Source organism: Triticum urartu, chromosome 6A, assembly GCF_056163025.1.
Source record: "Triticum urartu cultivar PI428250 chromosome 6A, HENAU_Tu73, whole genome shotgun sequence".
Lineage (NCBI taxonomy): Eukaryota > Viridiplantae > Streptophyta > Magnoliopsida > Poales > Poaceae > Triticum > Triticum urartu.
The window spans coordinates 60,127,836-60,138,037 of NC_141878.1; the positions used below are offsets into that span (position 1 = coordinate 60,127,836).

Below are 10,202 nucleotides of genomic sequence, written 5' to 3' on the forward strand. Positions count from 1 at the left end.
TCGACCTTGAGCTTGTACATTTTGAGCTCGCTCGAATTTTAGTATGAGTTGAGCTGAGCCTAGACCAACTCGCTCAAACTCGACTCGTTTGCAGCCCATAATAATCAGTTGCCGATTTTTTTTTCTTGTTAGAAAGAAGGCCTAGGTCCGGGGTTAAACTGATGACACTCTGGTAAACAAGAAATACGAAAGAAACACGGTACAAGGTACATGCTGTTGAAGGAGCAGCTTACAAGACATGAAACAAACCAAGCAATCTAAAAATACAAAAGAAACGCCGTTTGATCGTCGAGGTCCTCAACCACCAAGCGAAACACCAATGACACAGAGGTAGATGATGAATACAAAGCGAGCATTGCGCAGGACGGAGATCACGCCATCGTCTACCACAATATGACCGGATCAAGCCGAGATGACATCCGTATCCACCGTAGAAAAGAGCCCATCTGCCCTCTCGCACTGGATCGGAGGGCGCCGCACCATCGGCCGGTAGAGTCACTCACCCCTGAGCTTGAACACCACCACCGCCCACGGAGACCACTTAATTGGGATGGCGTAAGCTACCAGAGTGGCACCTCGGAAGGAGCCAACTCAGCCCAGATCCGGCGACCAAAGGCTGCCACGAACTGAATCTGGAAGCAGAGCACTTGGCACGACAACAGCAACATGCAGATCATACACAGGAGAAGGCTGGGACTACCCACAATGGGAATAATATACATGGTAAACATCACATTTATTTAGGTAAAAATAAATGATATGACATGTAATTAATGAAGAAAGAGAGACATGTGGTAACATAACTAGTTACTGTAACATCACACATATTAAAATAAATAAATCTACAACCTAATAAATGAAGTGACGCAAGACACAATACATATGTTACTGCCCACTGTGAAGGTAGTAACATAGACTAATAACATATGCATGTTACTACTCTAAGTTATTCCCCACTGTGACTAGTCTAAAACGCTCTTACGCCGCAGCCATCACTTGCTGACCACTCGCCGCCCGCGCGGCCGAAAGGAGAAGACAACACCAGCGCATGCCACCCATCGCCCGAGGTCGCCGCCTCAGATCCAGGAAAAACCACCCTCTCCTGTTGCCCACCTGCAACTGGCCACAATTGCGCAGCCAGCCACCCCGTCCGCCGCACCAGCGCAACACCACTTGAGCTTGCACCCAAAGCCCACCGCCGGCCAAGGAGCACGCAGCTCCGGCCTCTATGTAAAGATCTGAGGATGACTTCGGCTAGGAATTGAATTCGATGGGAAATAGAGTAGAAAAGTACAGATTAGGTGTGGTTTACTTTGATGCATGGGCGAAAAACTTGTACTAGGACATCAAACCGAAACGAACTGGTACGCCACCAAATGACGACTGCCACCACCGTTTATGCTTCGAGCCAACACAGATAACCTCCTTCTCTGATGAACAACCTTGGCAAGAAATAAAATATACGTACGCTTGATTGCAGCGATCATGAATTTTGAGCGTCTACTTTTCTAGATCGATGCAACTATGCATTGTGCTTTGAAAGCAAATCGTCCAGGTAAACGATTCCAGCCGGGAGACCGCTACGTCTCCCGCCGGTCGCACGCTGCCTGTTCGATCATGGCCCATCGCGTGTCTCACAAACGCCTCGCACATGACGTCCTCTGCCTCTTTTTCTTCTCTTCGCACCGCTCCACCGCATGTCCATTCGCAGGCCTTATCTCTTCGCGTCACATATCCCCTTTCTCCTCTTCGCTACTGCTGGCCAGTGCTAGGGGCAATCGCCGAGACGCCGACACGGGAAAGAGAGCTCGCCGTCGTCGACGTGGCACGACAACCTACTACTGCAATCAACTCCCTCCCTCGGGCGCCTCAAACCGCTATGCTTGGTCGTCATGCCCATGCCCGCCCATGGGAAGCTGGTTCACTATGATGACCATGGTAATTGTTAGGCAATAAGCCACGGCTCGGGACGGGACAGGCGCGGTGCGTGTACGTGTGTGCGGTGGCCGCGTCGGGTCCGACCGTGGTGGGCTTGGGCGAGAGTGTGTGCGTGCAGTCTCGTGTGTTAGTGCAAGTTTGTTAGATCCATGCATGCATGGGTTTGTTAGCCCGCATGACCAGGCTGGGTGGCCGTTGAGGAGAGCTGCACTAGCGGCGGACGTAGTGCGCGTAGTTAGCGCTGCCGGCCGAGCATGCAGGTTGTGCACGCGCGAGAAGGAGGGGTGGGCAGTGCCCTGTGTGAGTGTGCCGGGGACTTAAATACCTCTGTACTGCTGTATGTTGTAATCTGAGCCGTGTGTAGCCATGTAGCCACTGTAAGGAAGAAAAGGATTGAGACGTTCGTGCGCCGGTCGGAAAATCTTGTGTCCGTGTTCTTCTTCTTCCACCTCCGTTCGAGTGAGAGGAGAGGTATCTAGAGGGCTGCGGTTCCAACAGTAATTACAATGACGACTGCCGGAGATGCTACGGCTGGCGACGATTAGTGCTATAACCGCTGCCCCCGCATGCTACAAACAGTGGCAACCACGATGATCGCGAGCTACGACGGCAGACCAGGGCGAACCCGCATGACACCGGTGCTGGAAGCGACCACCGCGAGTGTTGGAACCGGCTACCGCAGATTCTTGGACCATGCGCTGCAACTACGGGACCGTATGTAGGTGAAGTTGCATGGCGTCAATGTGCTGCACATGCTGCGACCGGCATGAGACGGAGCTGCAACCAGTGTGGCAATTGCTACGGCCGATGCCATGTTTTGCTGGAACTAGAGAAAGCAGGGGTTGCGATCGGCGCACAGCGGAGCTGCAATAAGCAACACTAAATGCTGTGACGAGTGCCTTTTTTGCTTGAACTACAGAAATCACAGGCTGCGACCAGCGGGTGGAGAAGCTGCAACATGCACTGCAAAATGCTTCTACCAGTGGATAGGAAAGCTACAACTAGCTTATGAAAAAGCTTCACGTGGAGACGACGAAGCTGGGGCGGCCACCCTGTAACCACAAAAAACTGCAACCGGCAAATGAAAAACTACAAAAACCGGCTTCTGAAAAAGCTTCAACTGGAGACGGCTGATTAATTGCGATGCTGGAACTCCACCCGGCGATGTTGCAACCTGCAGGGAGTGGAGCACAGCGAGCTGCAAGGCGATGCGATGGCTGTGGCGAGTGGCGACCCACGGCCGCTAGATGACAGGTGAAACGAAATATTGGAGGAGTCCGTGTGGGAGAGGTGGATGGATGCACGTACTCCATCCAACGGCTACAAATCACTTGGACAGAGATCGGATGAACATCCATCAGCATGGCGTGAAATCTCTCTTCCGTTGATGCCCAAAGATAGTAGAACTCGGAGTACGGCTCCCAAAACCTTTCAAAAGACCGCGATCCCCGCCGACCGACCCAATCGTGAAGAGAAAGAAAAGGCAGCGAGCTCGGCGTGCTCGCTACTGCGGCGTCGATGGGCGACCACTACCAGACGCTGGGGCTCGGCCGCGACGCCAGCAAGGCCGACATCAAGAACGCCTTCTTCCGCCTCGCCCACCGCCACCACCCCGACCACCACACCCACGCCAACGCCGCCGCCCGCGCCGAGGCCGCGCTCCGCTTCCGCCAGGTCAAGGACGCCTACGACGTGCTCCACGACGACCGCCGCCGCGCCGAGTACGACTCCTGGTTCCGCTCCTCCTCGCGTTCGAGTGGCTACGAGCGCCGTCACGGACACGGACACGGCGGGAACTCTTCCTCGTCGTGGTCTGCGAACGACCACAGGCACCGTCGCGGACACGGCGGCGCCACCTCGTCGGGTTCGAGGGCTCCGCCTCGGCCGAGAGGCCGCTCTAGACTCGACAACGTGATATTCTGGTAAGCGACCTGCGTTCTTTGGGTCTATATATAGAGACTGGATTTTCTACTCCCGGGTGCACCTACACCCGCATGAATAGTACACTTGAAAAAAATACAAAACAAAATTGAAAAAATCTGAAATTTTGGGGCATCAAACTAGATCAAAAGTTTTCGCTTCTTGCAAAATTTCGTGACCAAATAACATTTGAGGAGTCCTCAGCAAAAGTAACAAAATTTGTGTTCAAAGTTTTGTTCACTTTTTAGGAGTGATTTTGTTTTTTTTGCTGAGGGCTCCTCAAATGTTATTTGGTCACGGAATTTTGCAGAAAGCTAAAACTTTTGATTTAGTTTGATGTCAAAAAAATTCGGATTTTTTCGACTTTGTTTTATCTTTTTTTCAAGTGTATTATTCATGCGGGTGCACCTACACCCGGGAGCTGCCACCCTTTCTCCTATATAATCGCGTGCGTGGTGAGAGATCCGGCAAGATCAGACGAGTTCTCTGTAATTTTCATGCCCTAGCACTGATTCAGTGCCTGAATGCTGACGACTCACCATGATAACTATGTACATGTATGTACCGCAGCGCATTTGTAGGTCTATCAGTGCTCGGAGAAATTGGAGAAAGGTGGAAGAAAGATCCGGAAAAGATGGAACGAGATTTGGAAATGATGAGGACAGCCTTCCTGAAGACGAAGCAACAGTGGGAAAATCTGAAGCGAGAATGGGAAAAGAGGAACCCCTGGGTAAGTGCATGCATCATACATAGGCCGGCCGGGGGTCAGAATCAGATACCTTTGCCTCCTTTTTGCAACGTGCTATCAGTACAAGCACAGGTAATGTTGTGTCGTTGTGATGAACTAATCGTGTGCGTTGCGCTGCGTATTGTGCAGAAATCATGGAGGGAGTCGAGAGAGAAGGACAAAGAGATGAACTAGTGGACGGACATATTCAGATCTTCACTTCAGGCATACAGCTAGAACAGTTCAGATTTCAAAGTCCCTACACGTCAAGAGGACGACTTGGCATGTCTTTTGGTGTGGCGGCGTTTATGTTACTTTACCTTTGTGAGGGAAGCCAAGGGGATTTCTCCCTACTTGTATGTTTATAAACTAAAAGATTATCCGTGCATTGCAACAGAGGATACACGGTTGAAGTGCGGTCATGGTTGTGAAGCATGGCTGCACTATTGTAAACCAAGACGATTTCATGGCAGCGTCAAATGGGTTGTTGCAGCAGAAAACCAACAGTTCTAGGCCATACATTCAGTTAGTTTCATATATGAATCTCTCCTTCTGTCATGATATCAAAATATCTTTGCATCTTTTGTTATGCGGGGAAAAATATCCTTGCATCTAACTAGTAAAAAAAAATCAGAAATTCCATGAGCTAAAAAAATTGTCAAATGCAAAAATATGTTCATGAAACTAAAAAATATCCAAGAATTTGGAAAAAAAGTTAATTATTAAAAAACATGATTTCTCAAAAAGTTCATAATTTTAAGAGGATGTTCATGACTTTTTATAAAAGATGAAAATGAAAAAAATCATGAATATTTTTTAAATGTGCACATGCAACAAGCTACTGGTAGCGCGGGCCCTCGCGCTACTGGTAGGACTTTACCCCGCTCTACTACTAGGGTTTCCCTAGTAGTGTGGGGCCTTCCCCTTGATCGGTGTTTCTTCTCTGGTCTGGATCCCATTGGCAGCTACCCACGGGACGCCTTGCAAGATTAGCGAGAAGTGGCAGGATTGCTGCACTCTTCCGTGGGAGGTGGCGTGGTGTCGGCAGCGCTCGGAGGCCCAGATGCGTGGCATGGCGGTGGTTGCATGCTGTGCTCGAGGTGGCAGCGCTCCGGTCCTCCGGCGTGGCATCTTCTTCGGGCGGCGTGGATCCCTGATCTGATCGGGACGGGCCTTGGGACTGTGTGACCTAGAACTAGAAGGATCCTATCCTCCTGTCGTGGTGGTCATGTGGCGACATTGGTGGACATGGTGGTGCTGCTTGGCTCTTTTCTCTCAAGGGCCCGAGAATGCTGACGAAAGCCAAACATTGATTGGAGTTGGAGCCAACGACAACGACTTTTGTGAGCGTCGCTACCTTGCTGAAGGCATCGACATGTAGACATGTAGTCCTCAACTCCCCTCCAGAATACTCCAGGTGAAACACTAGGTCCGGGTCTCCGTGGATCAGATGATGGTGGCGCTCGGAGTTGTATTCCCCCTTGGGGGCATCATGTTGGAGTTGAGCCTTGCTGGCATGACTAGAAAAAATGGTTTGTGGCGGTTCGCCGATTGCTTGCGTGCCGACAGGTAGTGCTGATCCTTTGTTGTGGTGTGGTCTTGCGAACATGGTGCACGGTGGAAGTGTCAGGAATGTCAAGCGGCGATGCAGATGGCCGTGTCATGTTTGATGATTTTGACAGCTTGTTGCAGCCATTGCAGTGTTGTGTAGGCTTGTGGTGTATTGTGTGGGCCCAATGGTCATGCCAATATTTATCATCGACAAACACTTGCACCAAAGGCAGAGTGTCTCCGTGAGATTTTGGATGTACCATCTCTTCTCGTCAGTTGAGCTGCGACTAATGTCACTTCAATGCAGATGAAGATTCTGCTTCCGCGGACGGTTTTTGGCGGCTTGGTCGCTTGCATAGTGTATGCATGTTTAGTCCGTGTGACCGTGTCCATGTCTGGATCATGTGCACTTGCATCATCTTCATTGGTTCAACACCTGCTCGGCGTGGATTATCACTGCTCTTTTTTCTCTTCTCTTTGTTTTATATGTCCTGACTTGTCTTATATGACTTTGCTGGTTGCCGATGTGATTTTTATGTATGTGTGTTCGGCTGTGTGCTCTTATGTTTGTATCTCGTTGATGTTGCATTTTGATCTAATAAAATCTACTCTTTTATCAAAAAATTGTCACATATATTTTTTTAGATGACTTTTCCTTTTTTATACGAGACGTCGAGAGTACGAGGAGGCTGACGCCACGGCCGCTAGATGACAGGTGAAAGGAAATATTGAGGAGTCCGTGTGGGACACGAGAGAGGTCGATCCATTGTATCCTCTGTCTTCGCCGGCCGACAGACCCAATCGTGAAGAGCTCGGCTTGCTAGCTACTGCCGCGGCGGCGGCGTCGATGGGCGACCACTACGAGACGCTAGGGCTCGGCCGCAACGCCAGCAAGGCCGACATCAAGGCCGCCTTGTTCCGCCTCGCCCACCGCTACCACCCCGACCACCACGCCCACGCCCACGCCCGAGCCGAAGCCGACCGCCGCTTCCGCCAGATCAAAGAGGCCTACGATGTGCTCTACGACCAACGCCGCCGCGCCGAGTACGATTCCTCGTCCCGCTCCACCTCCTCCTCGGGCTCGAGTGGCCACGGGCGCCGTCACGGCGGGAACTCTTCATCGTCGTCGTATTCGAGTAAGCACGGGAACCGGCAGGGAGGTGGTACTTCAGGCTCATCTTCCTCCTCGTCGTCTTCGAATGACCACGGGAACCGACACAAAGGTGGTGGCACCCCAGGCTTAGGCTCATCCTCCTCCTCCTCGTCTTCAAGCGACCATGGGAACCGGCAGGGCGGTGGCACTTCAGGCTCAGGCTCATCCTCCTCGTCGTCGTCTTCGAGTGACCATGGGTACCAACACAGAGGTGGCACTGGCACCTCAGGCTCAGGTTCAGGCTCATCCTCCTCCTCGTCTTCAAGTGACCACACTAACCGGCAGGGAGGTGGCACCTCCTACTCCTCCTCATCGTCTGCGAATGACCACGGGAACCGTCGTGGACACAGCGGCACCACCTCCTCGGGTTACAGAGGCCCTCTTCGGCCGAGAGGCGGACCTAAAGTCCGTACCGTGATCTTCGGGTAAGTGACTTGGTTTCTTAGGGTTTATATCGCATGGTGAAAGATCCAGCTGCAGGATCAGATGAGTTTCTGTAATTTTCATCCCTAACACTGATTCAGTGCTTGACTGCTGATGGCTCACCATTATAGCAATGTACGTGCTGCAGCGCAATTTTAGGTATTTCTATGATCGGAGGAACTGCAATGGCAAAGGAAAGCTGGGAGCGAAATCCGGAAAGGATGGAACAAGAATTGGAAATGGTGAAGATAGAGTTCTGGACGAGGAAGAGACAGTTAGAAAATATGAAACGAAAGTGGGAAAAGAACAATCCCTTGGTAAGTACACATGTATAGGCGGGGGTTCAGATACATAATGTTCTTCTGTCCCATAATAATTAATATAAGATGTACACATATTTTTCGTCTAATTACCACTGCTAGTATCCACACATGAGTTCCCTTCAGTTTGGTTAATTAACTTCCTGCTCTTCGAAACACACATTTTTGCCATGTTAATTTTGTTTGTCTATCATGGGGTCATATTCATATATATCCCTGGATTTGGTAGGATGACATTGCAATGTGCTATTAGTAGTGTGCTGAACTAATCGGGTGCGTTGCGCTGCGTACTGTGCAGAAACCATGGATGGAGTCGAAAGAGAAGGAGATAAAGTCAGAGTTCGAGATGAGGAGGCAACAGTGGGAAAATATGAAACAGGAATGGGAAAAGAACTATCCCTGGGTAAAGAACAATCCCTGGGTGAGTGATGTATATATACCTTTGCCTCCCTTTTTTTTCCAAATAAAAGTACTACTTCGTATTTCGTCTAATTACATCTGTTTAGTATAGTATCAACATATGAGTTCACTTCGGTTTGGTTAATTTACTTTCTTCTCTTCAAAACACACTTTTTTGCGGGTTAAAACACATGCTTGCCATGTTAATTTTGGAGCTTTTTTAAGCTCTAATTTTCTTCAAAACTGCTCCATGCACAACATAAATGGACGACCTATGCACCATAAATCAATACAGCAGCCGGCGCCCTGTTCAGTTATTATACGTATGTACGGCCAGATTTTATCATCGTCTGTGCGCCGTCCATCATTTATCGTGTGCATAGCACGACTCAATTTTCTTTGTCCATCATATTCAGATATCCTTGGATTTAGTAGGACGACGTTCCATTTTGCTATTAGTACTAGTACTAGCTAGTACTAGACTACTACTCTCTCCGTTCGGAATTATTTGTCTCGAAAATGGATGTATCTAGAACTAAAATATGTCTAGATACATCAATTTCTGTGACAAGTAATTCCGAACAACGTTTCAAAAAAAAAGTAATTCTGAACCGAGGGAATAGTAATGTGATGAACTAACAGCGTGTGTTGTGCTGAGTACTGTGCAGAAATCAAGGATGGAGCCCAGGGAGGAGGAAAAGAAGAACTGGTGGACGGACATTATCTTTAGATCTTGACTTCAGGCATACAGCGAGTACAGTTCAGAGTCTCCATGTCTTTCCTGTGGTAGCAGGCGTTCATGTTATTTAACTTTTTTGAGGGAACCTGAGGAGATTTCTCCCTACTATGTTTTTATATAAATATAAACTAGAAAATTATCCGTGCCTTGCAGTTGAAACGGAGGATATATTGTTGAAGTGCCGTCATGGTTTAGTTGGTTGTGAAGCTGGACTGCTGTAAAATAAGCCGATTTCTTGGCAGTGCCAAAAGGGTTTTTGGAGCAGAAATCCATTTGTTCTAGGGCATATTCAGTTAGTTTTATATATTAGTCTCTCCTTCTGCCCTGATATCAAAATATCCTTGCATAGTTATACGTAACAAAGACAGGAAAACAGTAGCATGCAAATATACAACAACCATCTTTGTGCATACATGATACAGTTTTCCAACAATTGATGTTATGGCCACAAAGGAAGCGGGCAAGGCCGAAGTCAGTATTGCTGGGACGCGGTGCTAGAGTTCCAGTAGGAGCAGTTCATGCTCGGCATGGGGCCCACTATCAGCGACCCTGCCCGCGCAGCCACTGCTATTTCTTCAAAAAAGACCTCATGCCTTATTATTGGCTGATGAGCAAAAAAAAATTGAGAGTTGAATATGTATAGCATAACTTTTTTTTGGAGTTGAATTTTTTTTAGGCAACCCTGCGAAACTTTATTCATCCGTCACAATGTTTACATGGACGAAGGGAATACCCTCAGGCTGGCCTAACCAAACATGGCGGCCAGGCCCGAGACCCAACGCATATTTCGCAAGGTTGTGAGCATCGAAGTTTGAGCTCCTAAATTCGTGTAGTATCTTACAAGAAATAAAAGAAATTGCATGCAACTTAATCTCCTGAATGACTGCACCATAGATCAATGCACCACCACTCGAAATTTCCTCTACTGCTTCCTTGCAATCCAAAGCCACGTGAATTCGCTGGAGGTATAGATCGTCGGTAAGGGAGAGGGCTTCTCTTATAGCCGAGGCTTCAAGCGTAGCTGGGTCTCCG

General features: G+C 49.0%; 2 protein-coding genes across 2 annotated transcripts; both read left to right on the plus strand.

Annotated features, from left to right (window-relative positions):
* The first annotated feature begins 3,456 nt into the window (after window positions 1–3,456).
* LOC147963919 (uncharacterized) lies at window positions 3,457–4,780 on the plus strand. Its single transcript, XM_087526695.1, has 3 exons — window positions 3,457–3,860; window positions 4,429–4,588; window positions 4,736–4,780. The coding sequence occupies exons 1-3, from the start codon at window positions 3,457–3,459 to the stop codon at window positions 4,778–4,780; spliced, it is 609 nt and encodes a 202-aa protein (XP_087382821.1).
* A 2,203-nt stretch (window positions 4,781–6,983) lies between these two features.
* On the plus strand, window positions 6,984–9,168 carry LOC147963920 (uncharacterized). The gene is made up of 4 exons (XM_087531251.1): window positions 6,984–7,714; window positions 7,861–8,029; window positions 8,331–8,453; window positions 9,100–9,168. Exons 1-4 carry the CDS (start codon window positions 6,984–6,986, stop codon window positions 9,166–9,168), a joined length of 1,092 nt encoding a protein of 363 aa, XP_087387377.1.
* Window positions 9,169–10,202: the final 1,034 nt, after the last annotated feature.

Coding starts and splice junctions, on each gene's coding strand:
- LOC147963919 (XM_087526695.1), top strand. CDS start 3,457: ATGGGCGACCACTACCAGACGCTGGGGCTCGGCCGCGACGCCAGCAAG. Junction 3,861..4,428: donor CTCGACAACGTGATATTCTG/GTAAGCGACCTG, acceptor TATGTACCGCAG/CGCATTTGTAGGTCTATCAG. Junction 4,589..4,735: donor GGGAAAAGAGGAACCCCTGG/GTAAGTGCATGC, acceptor CGTATTGTGCAG/AAATCATGGAGGGAGTCGAG.
- LOC147963920 (XM_087531251.1), top strand. CDS start 6,984: ATGGGCGACCACTACGAGACGCTAGGGCTCGGCCGCAACGCCAGCAAG. Junction 7,715..7,860: donor GTCCGTACCGTGATCTTCGG/GTAAGTGACTTG, acceptor TACGTGCTGCAG/CGCAATTTTAGGTATTTCTA. Junction 8,030..8,330: donor GGGAAAAGAACAATCCCTTG/GTAAGTACACAT, acceptor CGTACTGTGCAG/AAACCATGGATGGAGTCGAA.